At 41.7% G+C, this 22,348-nt stretch overlaps 1 protein-coding gene across 1 annotated transcript in view; it reads right to left on the reverse strand.

The window, feature by feature from the left end:
• COL16A1 (collagen type XVI alpha 1 chain) overlaps positions 1-22,348 on the reverse strand; it is a 297,538-nt gene that overhangs the window by 52,299 nt on the left and 222,891 nt on the right. The window contains exons 39-46 of the mRNA XM_032227775.1: positions 16,953-16,979; positions 14,059-14,121; positions 13,822-13,875; positions 13,636-13,689; positions 9,313-9,366; positions 8,969-9,004; positions 4,327-4,431; positions 1,954-1,986 (exon numbers count right to left, since the gene is read on the reverse strand). Coding sequence (XP_032083666.1) covers positions 1,954-1,986; positions 4,327-4,431; positions 8,969-9,004; positions 9,313-9,366; positions 13,636-13,689; positions 13,822-13,875; positions 14,059-14,121; positions 16,953-16,979 — 426 coding nt within the window. The remainder of the gene's footprint in view (positions 1-1,953; positions 1,987-4,326; positions 4,432-8,968; positions 9,005-9,312; positions 9,367-13,635; positions 13,690-13,821; positions 13,876-14,058; positions 14,122-16,952; positions 16,980-22,348) is intronic.

Here is a 22,348-nt window from a genome sequence, read left to right on the forward strand (position 1 = left end):
CTGACAGATTTCTCCCTCCTCCTGGACTTCTGCTCACTCTAAAGCTTTCCAAAAGGCCAAACTTAAATATTATTTAAGATTAAACCTTGAGAATGAAACACTCTCCCCCTTAAAATAAATTTCCACACCACACCATTACCTATGGACATCCATTTGAGCTTGTTTCAAGCAAAGATCAAGAAATCTCATTTAATTGACTGCTAGATAGCGATGGATTAAGATGGGATTACCAGGGATAAGATTCCATGACTTAAGAAGGAGCCAAATGAAACATTTTAGGGACCAATCTTTGGTGGAACCAAATGCCAGGACCCCTGACTGATCCATGAGTGAACAGGATTCAGTAGAGGACGCTCCATGTCCCTTGGCCCACAGTAAATGGTGTGAGTGAATTTGTCAGGGCTGCTTTGTGTATTTACATGCCTTGTTGAGTACAGACACAATATTTCTAGGCTTAGCGCTATACTGGAGGCCAGACTAGAGGCCACACCAGGAGATTGTCTGGTAGCCAACCATTTCCCCCCCTTAAATGTGCTTGCCAGGCTCCTAGATTGCAATAACACTCAAAACTCTTGCCTAATTGAATCACATAGAGAAAGAAAGATTTCATCCCCACCCCCATCCCACACCATCCGATTTCCATGCTATTTCTCTAACATCACCAGCCAACAGCAATGGTGGTAATAGTAAAAAAAAAATCAAGATGGTGACTGCAATTGCATCATTGAAGTCCTATAGGAAATTTTAAATAAGGGCAGGGGTCTGTCTGTCTGTCTTTCTGTCTATCATCTATTACAGCAGTGTTTCTCAACCTTGGCAACTTGAAGATGTCCGGACTTCAATGCCCAGAATTCCTCAGCCAGCATTTGCTGTCTGGGGAATTCTGGGCGTTGAAGTCCGGACATCTTAAAATCTGGACATCTTCAAGTTGCCAAGGTTGAGAAAAACTGTATTACAGTGATGTAATAGCTAACCATTTTTGGCTTGGGTGCCAAAAGCATGTGTGCACAATAGCATGTGCATGCTTAACCCATACCCATAATTCAATCCCCCTCCGTGCCCCACTGCGCATGCACACATGACACACACACACACGCTGCCTCTCTGTGCATGCGTGCATGACCCCCCACCCTCCTGAAGCCTGGGGAGGGTGAAAACAGCCTCCACAGGCCCTCCAGAGACCCTCCAGAAGCTGGAAACGGCCCATTCCCAAACTTCCAGCAAGCCTGGTAGGCCCATTTTCCCCCTTCCCAGGTTTTGGAGGCTTTCCTGAAACCTGGGGAGGGCAAAAATGGCCTCCCCTGGCCCTTTGGAGGCCCTTCAAAGGCCAAAAATCAGCTGGCTGGTGTGCACATGCATGCTGCAGCTGACCTAGGGCAATGGCTCACGTGCCGTCAGAGATGGCTCCGTGTGCTCCTGTGGCGCGCCTACCATAAGTTGCCATCCCAGATCTATTATATTTAAGAGCTGCTATCTCTCTCACAGAGAGATTCTGGGTGGTGTATAAAAAAATATTAGAAGCATAAAAAGAGTATGCAAGAGGGGATGGCTTCAGGGCACTAACCAGCCCTGAGGCTGCACGCTCCTCTCTGAGAGTTCAAGCTAGGTTACACACCCATGTTTTTTACACTTTCTCAAGAGGTCCATGAGGGGGAGTGTTCCATGGAGAAGGGGTGGCAATGGCATAGGAGGCTCTTTTTCTGGGCCCCTTTTGCCAGATTTATTTGGCTGATGGGGTCTACAGGATATCTTCTTTGCCTGACCTGGTGGGGCACAATGATGTGATGGGGTGAAGTAGGTAGATTGGCTGGCCCAATGCCATTTAGGGTTTTAAATCACGGACATCTTTTTTTGCATATGATTTGGTAAAAAGGAAGTGATACTAATTTGTTATGTCTTTATCCTTCATTTGCTGCCTTCTGGATTAAATATCCGGCCTAGAAATTTACTCACGTGGGGCTGTTCTGCACGGAAGTCAGGGTGGCACTGAAAGTAGAAGAGATGCATCATGAGTTTAATTCCTGGTACAGAATTTACGGCACACTAAAGTTCTGCAGATACTAAATTTGCTTCATCAGTGCAGTACTACTTCAATTGAAGAATCCACGCAAGTTTTCCTTTGAGCAGATATATTTTCCAGGATGCCAATAAAGCAATTGGCAACTGATGAGCATCCTCCAGGACCCCTTGTGATCATGGTAAGGTATAAATTGTGGGCCAGGCATTGCACTTAGACTTGTTCCCTATTGTGATATATGGCAGCACATGAGGTCTGAACATATTTATGGAATCACACAAAGGAATTGCTCAGGTGAGTGAAGCTGATGGAGATACAGTATCCCCAGTCTGCCTCAATTAGTTGGGAAATCTCATTTTAAGTCAAGCTAAGCCATCCTTAAGTGGAACTCAACTTCTCATGACTGCTGGATATATCTAATAGCTTATTTGGCAATGATAACAGAAGTGCTTTATTACTCTTTTACTGGATTAGGTTTTTTAAAAAAATCACAATCTATCGTCTAGGATTTTGTCATCCCTCCAAGTCCAATATTAACCAAACCAAACCTTGCGGTCAATCAACTTCAATTGGACAATTCCTCCTGAGATAAGAGAGCTAAAAGACTATGATGGGTTGCAATGGGCTGCATTTCTGTAAGCAACCCAGGGGTATAATCCAGCAGGTTCTGATAGGTTCTGGAGAACCGGTAGCGGAAATTTTGAGTAATTCAGAGAACCTACAAATGCCACCTCTTGCTGACCCCAGAATGGGGTGGGAATGGAGATTTTGCAGTATCCTTCCCCTGCCATGCCCACCAAGCCACGCCCACAGAACCGGTAGTAAAAATAATGAATTTCACCACTGAAGTAACCCATATGTGAACATTATGGCCAAAATAAAGATTAGGGGAAAGTTCAAAAATTGTTGTAATCTTGCCCAAGCAATACCAAACTTTCTCTTATATGAAAAATAGATATCAACATACACCTCTAGGTATAGTGATATGAGGGACTTCTTGACACTGAAAGAGATTGGGCAGAAAGCACCAGAAACCTGAAAAGGTTGTCCCCAACTTACAAATATTCATTTAGTTGCCGTTCAAAGTTACAATGGCACTTATAAAAGTGGCTTATGACTATTTTTTACACAACTATTCTAGCATCCCCATGGTTGCATGGGGTAAAATTTGGACACTTGGCAACTGGAATGCATTTATGATGGCTGCAGTGTCCCGGGGTCATGTAATCACCTTTTGAAACCTTCTGACTTTGCTTGTTAGAAAGTTGCAAAAAGGTGATTACATAGGGAGGCCAGACTCACTTAACAACCACACTACTAACTTAACAGCTGCAGTGATTACTTAAAATGGGGAAGAACTCACTTAAAATCTGTCTTGCTTAGCAACAGAAATTTTGGCCTCAACCGTGGTTTCAAGTCATGGACAATCTGCATTAGGACCCCAGAAATAAAGAAAATTCATTATTGTCCTGGATTTCAGGGATTTGGGGGGAGGTGAGGCCTGTGCCACTTTCTGCTATGCAAGGATTCTAAGCTCAGCCTCCTCTTAACATTTCCTTCCTGTCTAGCTGGAGATTCCATCACACATCATCTTCTGGCCTGACAACAGCCAGCAGAGCTGGCAGCAGAGTTGGACAGTGAGGAGGTTGGGAAGGAACACGGACCAGTCCTGGGAGGCGGGGGGTGAGGAAAGCTCAGGCGAGGGCTCTATGTCAGAGGCAGAGAGGGAGCAAGACAGCAGCGAGGCAGAAAAACAGCTGGAGCCTGTTCCCACTGTGCGCATGCTCAGAGCTGCCAGAAGACAAGAACAATTAAGAAAGCAGGGTTGACTTAACAGTAAAGCCACACCTTGGAGGTGATTGGCCCCTCCCATAGGAAACAAAAGAGGAACGAATGGGGAGTGGGTTTTTGCAGGAAACAATTCATTCACCCAGTTGATTCAAGAGTGGAAAGTTCTGGTTGTGACTTTAAGAGACTCTGTGCCAAGTTTGCCTTGGGCTGCATTTGGAAACTAGTTATCTGGCAGCACTCCAAGTGAGATAAGGTGCATGTGGATAAACATTCCTCTGAAAGACTGTTTGCTAAAGCCTTGCTGACTGTGAATGAAATGAATTCACAGTCGTGTCAATAAAAGAGGTTTTGCAGTGATCAAAACTTTGCTTCTTGGTTTCTAAGGAAGCCTGGGGCAGAACACATACACAGTGTGACTGCCCAATGATTGAAAGTGTGGGAATTAAGGATGGAAACCACTGCAACCCTACTGATCTCTCATTCTTCTTTGTGGCTGAAGAGACTCACAGGTAACTCACCTGTGCACAATTATTTATTCCTGGAGCTCCAGGTTGTCCCTGATCTCCCTTTTCTCCTTTTATCCCATTATTGCTTTGGGAGCTGCAGTCTCCACAGAGGGGTACCTATAAGAGAAGAGAAAGAACTAAGTCTGATAACGTTTACCACTTGCAATATGAATTTTTCTCAACTAAAGATATAAATTCTGGAATGACCACGGAGTCCAACCTTCTGCTTCCTGGAGAAATCTAAATTAAAGCATCCCCGAAGGAAGGCCATCCAACTTCTGCTTAAACTGCTGAATAAAGGACAATCCTACAACTTCCATTGATAATTGACTCTACTACCGAACTGCTCTCATGCCTGGAAATATTTCTTCACATAAAGCTGAATTTTTGCTTGGTTATTTATTTAATTTATATACTGCCCATCTCCCCAATAAGGGAACACTTATCTTAGCATCAGTCTAAACATTTATATCTTCTGAAATGATAGAGAATGGGTCAGACCTTCACACAATCAATTTCTACCATTCAGCCATTCATATCTCTCTAACGTAAATCAGCTTTATAATACTCTTTATAATAATATATAATGCTCTATAATACTTGGGTGAAGCTTTACACTTTTGGTGAAAATCTCTTATGATTTGCTTTGGAAGATTTCAAGATATATGGATAACATATATGGACTTCAACTCCCAAAATTCTGGCCCCATGCTGACTGGGGAATTCTGGGAATTGAAGTCCACTGTTTTTAAAGTTGCCAACATTACGAAACCCAGAAAATTATCATTCCTCCTGCTTATTCATTTTTTTCTCAAAGAACCACCCCATTATCTGTTAGATATAGTTTCCAGTCCTCTGAGTGTCATCTTTTTCTATGCTATTCCATTTCCCCTGAACCCTTGATCAATCAACAATTTCCCATGTTCTCCTACGCTCCTAGTTACTTGGGTCAATTGGAAAATGTAATATAAATTTAATGATCAGTATCCCGAACCATCTCAGAAAAATCCAATGTTTTCTTTGCAAAATAATTATTTCCAAATGAACAAATTCAGGATTTATATTTTGTATTGCATTGCATTGCAATATTGTATTGTATTAAATTGTCTTCGATTTATGACTGATTGCCTAGCAACCATTCAAAGTTATAATGCAGGCCCAGAGAGTTACAGCATTTATGACCTGATTTTGAAGTTATGGTGGCTACCCCCACCTCTCCATGGTCACACAATCACATTTTTGGATATTTGGAACTGGCTCATCCTTATGGCCATTTGCAATGTCCCATGGTGACATGGCCAAGATTTTTGGCACTTTTTGCTGATCTTTACTTCTAGTTTCCAGCAAAATATGCCGACTGGGTATGGGGTTGGCTGCTGGGGGTTCGCATGGGTTTGGGCGATCCTCTAGCTAGGATTCTGCCCAGTTCAGCAAACCCTCAAATCAGGGGTGGGTTCTGGTTTATTTTACTGCCTGTTCACTCAGTGATGCACTTCGGATGTGCATGCACTTCCGGCGTGCATGCCCTTGATGCGCACTACACGTGCATGAGCAGTGGTTCAAACTCCTTCTTCGGGTGGCCGAGTTACTATCTACTTGACCGAATCGGTCTGAACTGGTAGGAACCCACCTCTGCCTCAAATGCCACCCCTGGCTGGACACATCCACATCCACCCCATCCTGCTCCTCCCAGGAATCTCCACATGTCCCATTCATCATACCAGGTAAGTGCAGGGCCCATGTGGAGGTTCAGAGAGGAGAAAAAATGGGACTATTGGAGGTTCCGGAAGTTTGGAAATGGGCCTGTTTCTCTGGAGAGCCTGGTGGAAGCAGTTTTCACCCTCCCAGAGGCTCGAGGAAAGCCTCTGGAGCCTTTGGAGGGTGGTGTAGGAGGCTGAATATGCCATGCCCACCCTAGCCACGCCCACCCAGCAACAGCACAGTGAACCAGTGATGGGTTCTGGATCCCGTTGCAACTGGTACGCTGCAATGGGGCTGGGCATCCACCACGGGTACGTGCTCTGCACACACATGCACACCCACTGCCTGCAATGCTCCAGCTGCTCAGCGGAGCACTGCACAGGCACCGTACACTGTGTGTGCACGCGCAAGTGACCCGTTTCCTTCAAATACGGGTAATGAATGAGGGCAGGCAGGCCCTCCAAAGCACTGTTCTGGTACGGTGGCTGCTGCTTCCAGCAGGCACTGTTATGCATGTACTGGGGTGTATTGCCCGGAACCCACCACTGCAGCAAACCCGTTGCTGCAATGTTTTTAAATAATTCTTTTTATTTTTAATTTAAAACAAATACAATTTATCTTTACATGCTGTAGAAAGTGTATCAGTTGGTTACAAAAAGACTTTCATGCATCTCTTCCACAGTCAACAAACATAATTCATATTAACTCAAGCATTTTAACTCAAATATTTATACATATCACCATCATCATATCTCCATTTTCATTTGACTATAATTGTTTAAGCATCCTTCATCAAAAAATATACCAAAATTTAATACACATACTGGCCTTTCAATTACTATTTCTAAAATCCTCCACTGACACTAAATCCTTATGTTCTATTCTAGCTAAACATCCATAATATTTAATAACAAAGTTTTCTACTCCTCCTTTCCAAATCACTGTCTAAAATTTAAATCCAGTTTCCTTATATTATACCCATATCTATATATATGTTGTTATTCTTATCCCTCCTTTATTTGACTATATCCTGCGTCATAACCTTTCCCCCCTAATAATCAAAACTTTAACTGTATCTAAGTTAGTTCCCTTTTTTATTAACCTTTATGTATAATCCAAAGGGATTTCTAATCTTCCTTACATGGGTACCATTCAATATTCATATCCAGTTATACTCATCATAACACTATACATTGTATACATTAGTAACATTATCAATTATTTATTTAAACTATATCTATTGTCAATAAATTTCACTAAGTTTAACTAGTTTTAAATTATATTCTTCCATCTATCAACCTGTATCTTTCCAATAGCAAAACAGTCTCATATCTTCTGCTATTTGTGGTGCCAATCCTCTAATTATCTCCTTGATCAACTTTGTATGGACTCCTCTTAGCAACTCCTTGCTTATAAAATCTCTCATGTAATCTTAATGCCCTTCTTCTATTTCCTTAATCAGCTTATCTTTGATTATTAGTAGTGTTATCAATGCTGTTGCTAATAAAATTTATTTCTTCAAATCCATAGATTCTTTGGTTTTTTTCTTCTTCTATATCTTGTCTCTGGGATAAATTTCCCCTCCCTTTAATTCCTCTTTCAGTATTCTACTCTTTCCATTTTCAGAGACCTGGCAATCACCATGAATATCAGCAAATTTAATCTCTTTATATTCATTTCCCACTTCAATTTTTTTAATTTTAACCACCATATTTTGCACTTGACAAAGATCCTCAACTTTTTCATCATATTTTGCTGTTATGTGCTCTAAGTCTTTCAGCTTCTTCTCTATCCTCTCATATGTATTTTTTAATTTTTGTATTTCTGAAAATATATTTTGCAAGCTCAAGATTTCTGTTTGCTTTTGAAATTGTGCCATTCTCTCCAGCTAATAAACACTGCTGCTCTAGCTTGAAAGGTTAAAAAAAAATTAAACATAGATTCACAAAAACATTTGTTTTCACTTTTCTCTGGTTAGAGATATGCTTCAAAGGGACATCTGTGTGCTTCCATTCTTATCACTCTCTATAACCAACTTGCAGTGCCAAGCCAAAACAATCAGCAAAGAAAAAAAAGTGTTCCATTTCCAATGCACAAACTCCAAATACACAAACCCTCCAGCCTCCAAGCAGGAGTGTTACCGTTGCAAATTTCCTTATTTCTTTTGTATCTTTTTTGTATTTCAAGTTAGAAAAAAGAGTCCAACCTTTAAATGGGTTAGAAAAACACCCACAGCAATGAAAGAGGAAAACTTTAGTGCATAGGTTACAGAGAACAATAAAATAAAAAATAGAAGAAGAAAACTTAATCCATCCATTTCAAAAGACTTGCATAAATTCCATCCATGAAGATAGCATTTAAAAAGTAAGATAACCACTGTCCAAAACCATTCCAAATTTTATTCTGCCACTTGATTCTTCTGTTCTCCGATTTAATTTTAAGTTTTTTATAGGCAGTCTCTTTTTAAAACAGTAAAAGTTCCTCACCAGCTGGAAACACCTTCTCTTTCTGTATCCTTGTGTTTGGAGCTGCCCCGACTTTGTCAGCCTTGGCTGGATTTTTTGTTGCTGGCTTGAAGAACTTACCTTGCATCGATCAGGGACTTTGCAATGTCCCTGAGGTCAGCAAGACGTATTCTTCCTGTTCACTGTCTCTTTGGGACGGTTTAGGTCCGATTGGATCACCCAGTGGCAAAAGTATTGGCTGCGATCTCAGAGCATCACACGTCCATATTGTTGCGAAGTTGGCTCCTCCTCCTTGCTGCAATTTTTGAAGCCCACCCCTGGGTATAATGGATTTGCTTAACAACCACAGTGTTCGTGACAAAAAATCATTAAATTGGGTCTCATCACATGGTGACTCACTGAATGACCTCAATGACTAACAAGTGTAGAAGTCACAGGTCAAGGACCACATCAAAGAAGCAGTATGATGATGGTGATGATCGTCCTACCTTTTTTACAGCAGGGCCCTCTACTGGTTGCAGATTCTGCAATGGAGAGACGAAGCGAGAGAAATAAAGAGTGACATGGGGAAAAAAGTAGTTCTAGTTCTTGTTTTCTTTTACAGGAAAAAAAAAAGCACAATGGAGTTATGAGCTTCGAGCATTGCTTGCCAAAAGCAGTGTGAGTTCCTAACCAGTCCTTCATTGATGTTGCTCTGCTATTTTTTTCCCCTCCCTTTGCTTTGGATGCTCTTCTGCACTCGGAAGATGGCAGCAGCTGCAGAAAGGGGACAGCAGTGAGCACAGGCCTGAGCAAGCGCAGGGAATAGCAGACGCTGCAGTCCTGTACCTACCATTTCACCTGATGGCCCAGGGTGTCCCGGCAAGCCATTGTTTCCTGGGATGCCCTAAAGGCAAGGAGAAACTTTGAATACGTGAGTCCTCCCTGGCTGTCTCCTCCAAAGGAATCCTGTTGCCACCCAAATGGGACTCCAAGATCCTGTGTCCCTTCACCTAACACTTGCCCAAACCTTCTCCTCCATGCTTTTCTGGATCCTTCACTTATTTTTCCGGCTGTTTTCCTGAAAAAACGGGGCTCTGGTGATGTACAAGAGGAAGGATCTTTGGAGATGTAGCAGTAGTTGTGAACTCCCATGTCTCTGTAACTTCTGCCTCTGGATGAGAACCCAAACTAGACAGAGAAAGGTCCCCCTTCAGCCAATTCTGAAATTTCTCCCTTCACCCGTCAACTCCTAGGGCAGTGATGGCTAACCTTTTTGTTGTCGCATGCCGAAACCGTGCACAAGCACCCATAATACAGTGTGTGTGTGACCCCCCCCACATGCTCTGCCCCCTGCACCTGCACACATCATCCCCCCACTCTCCCCATGATATGACTCCACGCATGCACCCTGTCTTCATGCACGCATGCATCTCCCGCATGTGCCCCACCCCTGGCCGACAGGAGGCGTGTGCACATGCGTGGTGGAGCTGAGCTGGGTGATGTGTGCCACCTGTCATGCCATAGGTTCGCCATCACAGTCCTAGGGAATCCAATTCTTTTATCTCCTTTTTCCACTCCCCTCTCTTCTTTTATGACCCCATGATTTGTGATGCCCAGCTTTCTCAGATACAGAATGAATATTTGGAAACGTAAAAAAAATGTCTTGGCCTTAAAACTGAAATCAGATCTGCCTCTTCAAATAAAGAATCCTTTTTCGGATTTGATAGGGCCTTCCCCTTAAAAAGGGGAAGACATATTATTCATTATACTCTATTAATCAGATTTGGGAACTGTTTTAATTGAGTTGGAAGTCTGATCAATGTCTAGTAACATCATCCATCAGGTTTAAAAGTGCATTAGTGATTCAGTGGTGCCAAATGGCAAAGACTGTTTTAAGTTTTGATTGTCTGCTCCTCTTTCTTAAACTGACTTTCTTGCCTAGCTGATCATCAGATCCAGAAAAGATATTATTTCCCCTTTTAGTATGTAATATCTAAATATGTTTGTTTAGAGTTCCCTGAAACATCTTAAAGCAAAAGGTGTTTTGATCGCTCTTAACCCTGGACAGGAATTGGGAAACATTCCTAAAGGAAAATCATAATCACTGTTGGAAAATGAATTTACATAACTTTCTTATATCTTGAGCCAATGTGCATTTAGAGGAAAGAAAGGAGTCTCATAGCTTTAGAAGACCGCAAGGTGGCAGCAAAGGGTGGCATTTGCCTTATTTCTTAGCCTTCCTCTAGTGGTTGTCTGAAGTTTTGCAGAAGGCAACATCAAGTCTTCCAATCTTCTAAATTCCTTCAATCTTCCACATTTTATCCACTTTTACGACTTTAACCATCAATCTTAAAATATATGTATTTGTTTTCTTTCCAACATACTTACTTGGCTGCTGATAGTACCTAAAGTGGCACCAAGGAGAAGGAGACCCTCTCCTGATTTCCTGCCCTGAGTCCAATAAAGCCACATGAGATCTCCCGGGGGAAACATAATATTCCTAAGGCATGTTACATTTCACTATGTTTCCAAAGACATTTAACATGATGCTGCACAGGGCTACACAAGGGGAGGGAAATGTTTCTGTCCTTTGCCTCTTTGTATTTGGCCAACCCTCTCCTTGCTTCCCATTTTGCATTTTCCAGCCTCTGAGCAATTTCATTGGCAAAATCTGGCAAACTGACTTTGCATGGAAAATTAGTGTGGTCTGCACAAATCATTCTTTGAGAGCCAAAAAGCTACTTTCTGGATTTCTCCTTTTTGGGGGTGGGATGGGATTTTCCTCAACCCTGTCTGTGTTGCATCATGACTTTGTTCACTGTGGCTGAAAGAAAGAACAAATTGTTGTTCTTGTCATTGAAGTAAGCAGCAGGGTACTGGAAGGAGAGTGGGAGGGAGAATGTAGAATAACAGAGTTGGAGTGGACCAATCTAACCTCCACCTTGAGCTGTCTCGACACATGGCTGCCTAATCTCTTCTTTAAAAACCCATAACCTATGGAGGCAAATTGTTCCACTGATGAATTATTCTCACTGCCAGGAAATTCCTCCTTAATTCTAGGTTGGATCTTTCTTTGATAAGCTTCCATCCATTGTCCTATCCTTAGGGGCTTTGGAAAATAGGTCAACCTCCTCTTCTGTGACAACCCCTCAAATATCAGAAGACTGCTATCATGGCATCTCAGTCATCCCTTTGTAAGACTAGGTAAAAGTTCCTCTTGCACATATGTGCTAGTCGTTCCTGACTCAAGGGGGCAGTGCTCATCTCTGTTTCAAAGCTGAAGAGCCAGCGCTGTCCGAAGACATATCATGTGGTCAGCAAAACTAAATGCCAAAGGTGTACAAAATGCTGTTAGCTTCCCACCAAAGATGGTCCCTATTTTTCTACTTGCATTTTTTACCTGCTTTCGAACTGCTAGGTTGGTAGAAGCTGGGACAAGGAACGGGAACTCACTCTGTTACGTGGCGCTAGGGATTCGAGCTGTCAAACTGCTGACCTTTCTGATCGACAAGCTCAGTGTCTTAGCCACTGAGCCACCGCATCCCTTGCTTTGTTAGACTATTCATACCCAATTCTCCTAATCATTCATCATATGCTTTCCCACCAGGTCCCTAATCCTCTTTGTTTAATGTCTCTGGAGATTCTCAGTCATCCAGGTCATGGTTGTCCTAAAGGTCCTTTTTCAAGAGGCAACTGGACTTCCTTAGTTTTCTTTGAAAATGAAAAGTCACAGTAAAGAACATTCAAAGAAAAACCAGAAAATCCAATTGTCTCTTGAAAAGCACCTTTGGGGCAATCCTCTTTGTTGCCCTTCTCTGCAATCTTTCTAGAGTCTCAACATCTTTTTTGCATTGTGTTGGCCAGAATTGGATGCAGGATTCCAAGTGTGGTTTTACCAAGGCAGGTACTAATGCTTCACGTGATCGTGACACTATCCCTCTCAAGTTTTGATTTGTAGCTATCATGAAAATGAGGAGAATCTGAAAGGACTCTAGAGGAAGACATATCCGTTGCTTCTTCACTTATGGCTCTCCCTCCACACCATTAGTCAACCATTCTGCTGTTTCTTGGTAAAACAAGTGCTGCTCTCTCAGTTATCTTCAGATCAGTATTCCTGGATTGAACAGGAAAAATAGAAAGGAACAGCACCAGGGGTGGGTTCTGGCAATCACTATTGCTGGTTTGCTTGCGCATGTGTGTGCACTTGATGCATGCTGCGTGTGCTTGATGCGTGCTGCATGTGCATGCTCAGTACAATAAAAATTGTTCTGTGCTTGTGCAGAAGCAGAAAACAAGATGGCGTCACCTCCGGCGCCATCCAGTGAACCAGTTCGAGGGTGTGGGAGGCCTGGGTCACTGTCGGTTCCAGTGACCCAGGCCCTCAAACCACTACCGGTTCAGCCAAACCGGTCTGAACTGGTAGGAACGCACCACTGAACAGCACTCTTGGTGATACTGTCCCACTAAAGGGATTGCTGGGGAGCATCACTTGTTCATTATGGATCATTCAAATGAAAGGGTGTCCTGTAGGGAAAAAAATCATGGCAGCAGAATTGTAATGGGTTTTTCAGAGCCTGGGAAGTAGGTTGGTCATTCGCAAAACATTATTAGCACAGATTCCTACACAGTCTTCTTTTATCAGCAAAACAGGTAGCCATCTCATTGTGTCAATGGACATTTAGCTAAGGAAATTGGATGTTAAAAGTAAATGCATCCAGCTGCTAACATTTCTGATACCAAATTCCTTTGCTTTTCAATCTGGTTAACGTTGACCCTGAGAATCTTGCTGCTAGGGGCTTGATGAGAAATTTTCTATGTCACCTATCTCTTCAAAGCACTTATTGGGTGAAAATGGTGGTCCTTCAGAAGTGGCTGAGCTTTTGCTCCCATCGGTTGCAGTTAAAACGGCTGATGGCCAGGAATAAAGGAAGTTGTTTGGCCAAGAACATCTGGAAGGCTAGAACTTAGCTACTACTGCTCAAAATGCTACTGATTGGGATTTTGTGCAGCCAAGAACATCAGGGAGGGATTTCTGAGTCTACCACTTTAACGAGGATCACTGTAGTGGTGCTACATTCACAAGGCCTCCTCAGTTCCAAAGGTGATCATAATGATTATTTCTACTCTTGGTTCCTGTTTGTCAGAAAGTAAATCCGGCCCTACAATCCTTTACCTGACTTCCGGGGGCTCCCGGTGGGCCTGGCGGTCCTGGAGCACCTGGAGGTCCCTGTCATCCGGAAAGGAAAAGAAAAAAGGGATAGCAAAGGTTCTTCAGAGGACACGGAACTCTCCCCAGGATCGAGGAGCCAAAGTTGCTACGCACAGAGGAGCAAGCATGCACATACACCCACACACACACCTGAGGGCCTGGCTGAGGCTGCCAGGGGTTCCCGATCCACAGTCCCGGAGCGCCCTGTGGGTCCAAAAGGGGAGAGCATTTAGCAAAGGCCAAGCAGAACACGGGTTCCAGCTTCCGGAGCAGCAAAGGCGTTGAGCGGTTGAGCGAAGAATGGGGTACGGGTGGCTTGAACTCTCATCCAGCCTGGCAGCAAATCCCCAGGGCTGCGGGGAAGCAGGAGTGTGGGGCGACGCTTACCGGAAGACCATGGCTTGTGTCCGTCCGAGGGCCAGGCTGGCAGGTGCACTCGCCAGAATCTCCCTGGAAAGATAAAAGAACAGGTAGGCAGGCTTCGAGTACCTAGCTGGGTAGAGGAGTGGGGAACAGGGCATCCCTGGCTGCTGGAGGTTGGGCCTGATACATACACCAAAGTGAGGGGTTTGTATAAGACATGGATGACATTGAAGGCCCTCAAAATTGAGGTTAAAAATGGGAGGCAGGGATGATGTTGAGATGATACAATGTCTGATCTTGGAGCTCCAAGATCGCCATTGTTATCTCTGTTGCTAGATGGTCCTTTTGGACCTAAACCATAACGTAGATATGGTGATGGAGAAGAGAACGATCCCAGGGACATTGCAAAGATCCTGGTAGATCTAGGAGAAGCTCTTTTTTCTGGCCACAGAGAAGCAGCCATTGAACCTGCTGAAAGTTGGGACAGCTCCAGAACGGAAGGAAAGCGGGAGAGAAAGTATGTCAAATTGGTGAGATAAATTTTATTATTAGAGAAGACAACACCCCAAAAGATCCAAAGCAAAATTAAAATTGAAGACAGAAGAGGTCTTTAAGAGGTGAGATTAAGCCTGAGTCAAACTTAGTGCGCTATCTTTCTTTCTTTCTTTTTTTTATGGATGGAATTTTTACAAATGCTTCTTACTTTTTAAACTGGACTGGTTTTTTTCTTCTATTTTTCTTTTTTTAAATATTTATTGATTAAGATTTTTTTCTTTTTCTTTTTTTCAATGCGTTATTGGATTGTTTTTCTAAGAACTTTTCTTCTTAAGTTTGGAATATGAAGAGGGGAGTAAAAGCAGAGGAAAAAGAAGTAACACTGCCACTTAGAGGCTTGGTGGCTTGGAAACATTCTTTTTCTTTTTTCTCTTTGAACATTTGATCTACATTTCAAGGTTTCTGAGCTTGTTAATTGAAAATGATAGCGGGAAGAGCACGGATAGTATATACAGGTGCTCCTTTGGGGTACTATCAGTAGCTGGACTGGAGTGAAAAGAAAGCCTTGACTTGAAAGTGAATTTGTTTGGAATTTAATAAAAAAGCTTTGGATGCTATAGTGGCAGTGTTTACTATCTGGAGGAATGACGCAACATGAAAAAGAAAAGGAATTAACATTGCAAATGATTATGAAAGAAATTCAAAAAATACAAGTAAGAACTGAGAGCATTGAAAAAAGACTGGAGAATATAGAACAAAGAACAGAAAAAATAGATGAAAAAATTGAGAATATTTATCAAACGATGATGAAATTTGAGGACAGAGTTCAAAAAATTGAAGAAAAAGATGAACAAAGAGATAAGAAAATTGTTGATATTGACAGCAGATTGAGTGTGGTTGGAAATGACAGGAGTGGAATATCAAAATGGGAGATTGACAGATTGGAACTTTACCTCAGATTCTAAAACATAGAAGAAGAAAAGGGAGAAAATTTGGCAGAAGTAATGAGAGAAATTTTGGCAGAAGCATCAGTGATAACCAAAGGGAAGTTGATGGAAGGAACAGATGGAAGGTTTTGAGCAGGGATGGGTTCCTGCCAGTTCCAACCTCTTCTATAGAAGAGGTTCCACAAATCAACCATGCCATTTAGAACCAGTTCCAGCTCCCTCCCCCTGCCCATCCGCACCACACTTGCCCCGCCAGCTGCTCAATGATTGGCTGGCTCACCAATCACCCCGCCCAACTCTAAGAGTTCTATCTAAACCTTAAAGTCTTAAAGCTGTCAAGTTTGAACACCCCTAGGTTTTTTTTAAGGGTTAGGAGTGCAAGGGTCTTGTAACTTGACAGCTTTAAGACTTGCGTGCTTCAAATGCTAGAGTTTCTGAGCCAACATTTTGGTTGCTAAGCAAGAGCATTGTTAAATGAGTATCACCACATTTTACAAGTTGGCCTTGCCCACCCAGTCACATGACTGCCAAGCCACTCTCACCCGGTCACATGGTTGGCAAGCCACTCCCACAAAATAGACAACACCTACAGAAGAGTTTCAAAAATTTTAAAACCCACCACTGGTTTTGAGTCTTTACAAGATATACAATGAAAAACAAGTTGCCAAGAGAAGTCCATATAAGATCTACCAAGAAAGCAATCAGAACACAAACACTACAAATGGCAAGAGATATAAGATTGCACTACTATTGGAAGGATACAGGATGATATAATGAAATGTTATAATAAAAACTAATTTAAATTTAGTTAAATTTAGAATATTATGCATACAATGAAGTAATAATAGTTATAGTCAAATAAATGATTAACAATGATAATGATGCACATATATATACTAGATTGATAATACGAAATTTTATATAAATTGTAAGTGAGGACTATGGAAAGGATGCTCAAAAGTTTTGTAACTAAAGATAAACAATTTTATATAGAATACAATATAAAGATGTAATATTACTGGATGGTTTTAGGATGATGTAATGAAATGCCATAATATAAATTTATTTTAAATTTAGAATATCTCACATAAAAGGATGTAATAATAGTTATAGTCAAATAAATGTTTAATAATCCTAATAAATGTATGTATGTATGTGTGTGTGTGTGTGTGTGTGTGTGTGTGTGTGTGTATATATATATATATATATATATATATATATATATATATATATATATATATATATATATGATTGATTATATGAGATTCTATATAAATTGCAAGTGAAGACTATTGTGAGGAAGCACAAAAGCTTTATAACCAATCGACATACTGTATGAAAATGGAGGATGGTTTTTATGTTTTGTGTGTGTTTATGTTTGTTAGTTTTAAAATAAAAGACGTTTTTAAAAAATTGAGGTTAAAAATAAGCAAATGTCCCAAATGGGAATGTAGTAGGATGAGAAGACGAACCCACCTTCTCGCCTTTCGGACCTTTTTCACCCTAGACAAAAATGGAAAAAGAAAGAAAGCAAAATCAAACATGGGTGGATTGCGGTATTAAGAGACTCACTTAGATCATGATGAAACTCAGAACCAACCCTGAAATCTTGCAAAGTTCCCTTGACTTGGTCTCTTGACTAGCATACTGCATCTCAGACATATTTGTTCTGACCCAGGCTTCCTTAGAAAGCAAGAAGCAAGATCTTGATTCCTGCAAAACCTCTTTTATTTACACAACTGTGAATTCCTTTCATTCACAGTCAGCAAAGCTTTAGCAAACAGTCTTTCAGAGGAATGTTTATCAACACGAACCTTATCTCATTTAGAGCGCCGCGAGATAATTAGTTTCCAAAACACAGGGCAAAGCAAAACTTGGCACAGAGCCTCTTAGACCTTTCCAGACCGAATGAACAAATTGTTTCCTGCAAAAGCCCACTCCCTGTTCATTCCTCTTTTGTTTCCTCTCGGAGGGGCCAATCACCTCCAAGGTGTGGCTTTACTCTTGAGTCGTCCCTGCTTTCTTAGTTGTTCTTGTCTTCTGGCAGTTCTGCACATACATACACTGTGAATAGGCTCCAGCTGTTCCTCTGCCTCACTGCTGTCTAGCTCCCTCTCTGCCTCTGATGCAGAGCCGTTGTCTGAGCTTCCCTCAACCCCCAGGACTGGCCCATGTTCCTCCCCAACCTCCTCACTGTCCGACTCTGCTGCCAGCTGGCAAGCTACAACACTATCCTTACTGAGACCCCCTGTGTAGTCCTTTTTTAAGGTATGTTCTCAGTTTTGCCAAAAATGTACTGGTTTACCACTCCCTGGGACAGATTTCAAGTCCAGCCAGATCCAAATCAAGCGTTTGATTCTCAAACTGTTTGGAGTTACTAGGAATTAGGCTGAGGAACCTCTGCATCAGGCATAGGGAAATGGGGGCCCTAGAAGACTCCCAGCCCTCCCACTTGAAAATGTCTCTGCAAATATGTGACTTACAAGTTTCTGACAAGAAGATGCTTCTCTTTCAGACATCTCTCTTAGGGGATTGAAGAAAAGGGAAAGAGGGAAAAGAAAGGAAGATGGCAGAAAGACTGAGAGATTATCTTCAAACCCTTTTAGTTCTGACTCAACTTCAGCCTTGCTCACCGCAAAGAGATTTTGCTCCAAATTATGCCACCATTACAATGAACGAACAAGCAAACAAACATAAATATATCTCAGATCATAATTCTACTATGAAATCTCTGTGGAGATTGTCAGTCATCCATGTCATGGTTGTCCCAAAGGTGCTTTTTCGAAAGGCAACTGGACTTTGTTTTTTCTTGAAGACGTTTTGTTTCCCATCCAAGAAGCTTCTTCAGTTCTTGGATGAGAAGTGAAACACCGCCAAGGAAAAACAAAGCACCTTTGGGACTACTCTGAAATCTGTTTTGGTAACAATTTTGGTATCCCTCCCAGTTTTACCATACCTTAAGTCCTTGTCTCTGGGCAAACCTTAAAATGTGTGGACTTCAACTCCCAGAATTTCCCAGCCAACTATGCTGACCAGGGAATTTTGGGAGTTGAAGTCTACATGTCTTTAAGTTGCTGAGGTTGAAAAATATTTTCTTAAATAGCAATAGCACTAAGACTTATATACTTCTTCATAGTGCTTTCTACCGCCCTTTCTAAGTGGTTTTACAGAGTCAGTCTCTTGCCCCCAACAATCTGGGTCCTCATTTTACCCATCTCGGAAGGATAGACGGCTGAGTCAACCTTCAGCCTGGTGAGATTCAAACTGCCAAATTGCAGGCAGCCGGCAGTCAGTAGAAGTAGCCTGCAGTACTACACTCTCACCACTGCACCACTGTGACTCTTTTATCCAGGTGTTTAAGGCCAAGCCAAGAAATGGACACCAAATCCAAATCTGATTCATATGGACTCAGAAAGAGAGTCAATGGATTTGCAAACTTTATTGCATTCCTTCCCAATTTGTTCACCAAAACAAAATTCCTTAGATTGGAAGAAGAAGAGGAAGTACATTGAGGTGTTATTTCTTTTGGAGCAAAAGTCTGTCCCGCTCTTTTTAACAGGTGTCATTTTGAGGGAGGGGAGGCAAGAGATTCTGAGCAAGAATCAGATAAATCTTATTCTGTTTTTCATTCAGCTTAGTTCCTATACAGTACAGTATGTCTGAAAAGGATTTTTGCAAGAAGGAACATCTGCGTTGTTGGTTACTTTCATACAAAATGTTACACTCCCCAACCCTCACAACCTAACAATATCTGCTAGTATAGCAGATCTCTTTCCTTTTAAAAATAAGTTGACTGAATCATGCACCCTTTACAAAATTTTTAGGCTTTTAAAACTTTGGATCCAATCGTTGCTAAAAAGCCATTTTTTGTAACAAGTGCTTTAAACCAAAAAGCTGTTTTCACACTTTTCTTTTTTGAATTATCGTCTATGAAATTTGGTTTGATTTCCTCAGACAAGTCATTGTTTCCTGAATATCCCCTAGGATTCTGCACAGAAGGAATTTTTAAAATGTATTTATTTTGCCACCCATATCCAAGATAATAACACTAAGTACCAAAAGTGCTAATTTATTTTTAAATAACATCTAGATTGAAAATAGTTGTAGTCCTTGGTTTACAACTATAATTGAGACTTGAATTATAGCCATATATTGTGACTGTTGTTAAGCAGTTCATTGTGTGACCAAACCAATTTTACATTTTTTTCAGTCATAAAGGAGACACCATGACTGTTAAGTGAACTCATTGTCTACCATGTGTATTTTTTCCTGGACACTGCAAGTAAACACCAATTACAGTTCTAGGCTGCATAAACAGAGGGATAGAATCAAGATCATGTGAAGTGTTAATACTACTTTATAATGTCTTGATAAGGCCACACTTGTAATATGGCATCCAGTTTTGTTCGCCACTAGGTAAAAAAGATGTGGAGACTCTAGAAAGAGTGCAGAGAAGAGCAACAAAGATGATTAGGGGACTGGAGGATAAAACATATGAAGAACGGTTGCAGAAATTGGGTATGTCTAATTTAATGAAAAGAAGGATTAGGGGAGACATGATAGCAGTGTTCCAATATCTCAGGGGTTGCCACAAAGAAGAGGGAGTCAAGCTATTTTCCAAAGCAACTGAGGGCAGAACAAGAAGCAATGGGTGGAAACTAATCAAGGAGAGAAGCAACTTAGAACTGAGGAGAAATATTTAGAACAATTAATCAGTGGAACAGCTTGCCTCCAGAAGTTGTGAATGCCCCAACACTGGAAGTCTTTAAGAAGATGTTGGATAACCATTTGTCTGAAATGATATATGGTTTCCTGCCTGGGCAGGGAGTTGGACTAGAAGACCTCCAAGGTCCCTTCCAACTCTGCTATTGTATTGTATTGTACTACTAGTAAATTTTGTTCCCATGACTATGGGATGCTACAAATAGCCACAAATGTATTCTGGTTGTCAAGTGAGCATGTGTCTGAAAAGACAGTCATCAGAATTTTGAATCTATTTTTGGGTCTGTCATAACTGTCATTACTTATAACTGACTAGTCATAAGTCAAGGACTACCTATATCCAGTTCCAAGCCTACTTCATTGTCTAAAACTTGTTTTGCTTCACCTATCATATTTTTAAACAACATCATCCATTTATGTTAGAAAATATTTACAGCCGTTCATGGATTTCCTTACTTGTATTCCCAAATCTAAACGAAAATTGCTTTCTAAAGTCACCAAAGAGAGCTCCCATCCAGATCCTGTGGGTTCCCATTCTTAACCAGTGTTTCTCAACCTTGGCAACTTAAAGATATGTGGACTTCAACTTCCAGAATTCCCCAGGCTGGCTGAGGAACTCTGGGAGTTGAAGTCCACATATCTTACAGATCTATGGAGATTCTCAGTTTATCTTGGTCATGCTTGTCCCAAAAGTCCTTTTCCAGAGACAAATGGACTTTTTCATTTTTCCTTTGAAGACATTTCACTTAAGAAGATCTTAAGAACCTTCTGGGATGAGAAGTGAAATGCCTCAAAGGAAAAAACAGAAAAGTCCAGTAGTATCTTGAAAAAGCACCTTTGAGACACATATCATACAGTTGCCAAAGTTGAAAAACAATGTTTACACAGTTTAATGAATGGGTGAAATTCAGCAGGTTCTGGCAGGTTCTGGAGAATTGGTAGTGGAAATTTTGAGTAGTTTGGAGAACCGGCAAATACCACCTCTGGCTGGCCCGAGAGTGGGGTGGGAATGAAGATTTTGCAGTATCCCCCTGGAGTGGGGAGGGAATGGGGATTTTGCAGTATCCTTACCCTGGAGTGGGGAGGGAATGAAGATTTTGCAGTATCCTTCCCCCAGAAGTGGGGAGGGAATGGAAATTTTGTAGTATCCTTCCCCTGGAGTGGGGAAGGGAATGGGGATTTTGCAGTATCCTTCCCCTGCCATGCCCACCAAGCCACCCCCACAGAACTGGTAGTAAAAAAAAAATGAATTTCACCACTGGTTTAACATATTTATCCTTTCCCTGTCCTTTTCCCTTCTCTTTATCCACAGAGGAGATCATGCTGGTGGGCCATTGCACAACCCATCTTGGGTGGATTATCACCATCTCAGGGGGTTACAAGGGCATCTGGAGGTGTGGCCAAAAATTAGTATGGCAAGTCATGACCGTACAATCTCATTCTGTCTATATTTTTTTAATAAAGTGTGATGCCCCATGCAGACACCCGTGCCAGGTTACAATTTTCATTTGCAGTTCACAGAAGCAAAGCAAATCTCCTCTCCAGCTTGGCTGCAGCAGAGATGTGCCTCCGGATCCCCATTCCACCCAGCCCCTAAACAGCATCGCTGCATTAAAAAAACACAGGCGAGATACATGCAAAAATCAATTGGAATTACTTAATAACCAAAGAACAGGTCTCTGAAGGCTCCGCATAATGGTTTTTGGATTGGAAGAGTCAAAAGTCTCCCCCTTGTGAAAGAGAATGTATAATTAATAACTCTTTATCTCAGTGGTTGATCACATTCTGAAGTTATTAAATAATAAAAAAGACCCAAATCCAATTTGTTTTCCAGTGTTGTATGCTGGCCTTTGAAACGCAGCTTGCTATATGAGAACAGCGGTGAACATTTGAGCTGCATTTTTCCAATAACCACGAACAATTGCCTATGCTTTGCAAATGAGGAGGCATGTTGCGTTCCACTTGATTTTTCTCTCTGACACCCGGCTAGTCTAACCATGGTTACGTCAGCCTTATTTTGCAGGGAAAAGGCAAAGTTTCCACCAGGGATGTGCAATCCAAGTGTCCTATGTCCAGATCCCCAAGATGTGGGGTGGGGTCTCTACAGCCCCCCCAAAGGTTGCTAGAAAGCTGCAATTCTCATATGAGGC

The sequence above is a fragment of the Thamnophis elegans genome, chromosome 12 (genome assembly GCF_009769535.1).
Source record: "Thamnophis elegans isolate rThaEle1 chromosome 12, rThaEle1.pri, whole genome shotgun sequence".
NCBI classification, from domain to species: domain Eukaryota; kingdom Metazoa; phylum Chordata; class Lepidosauria; order Squamata; family Colubridae; genus Thamnophis; species Thamnophis elegans.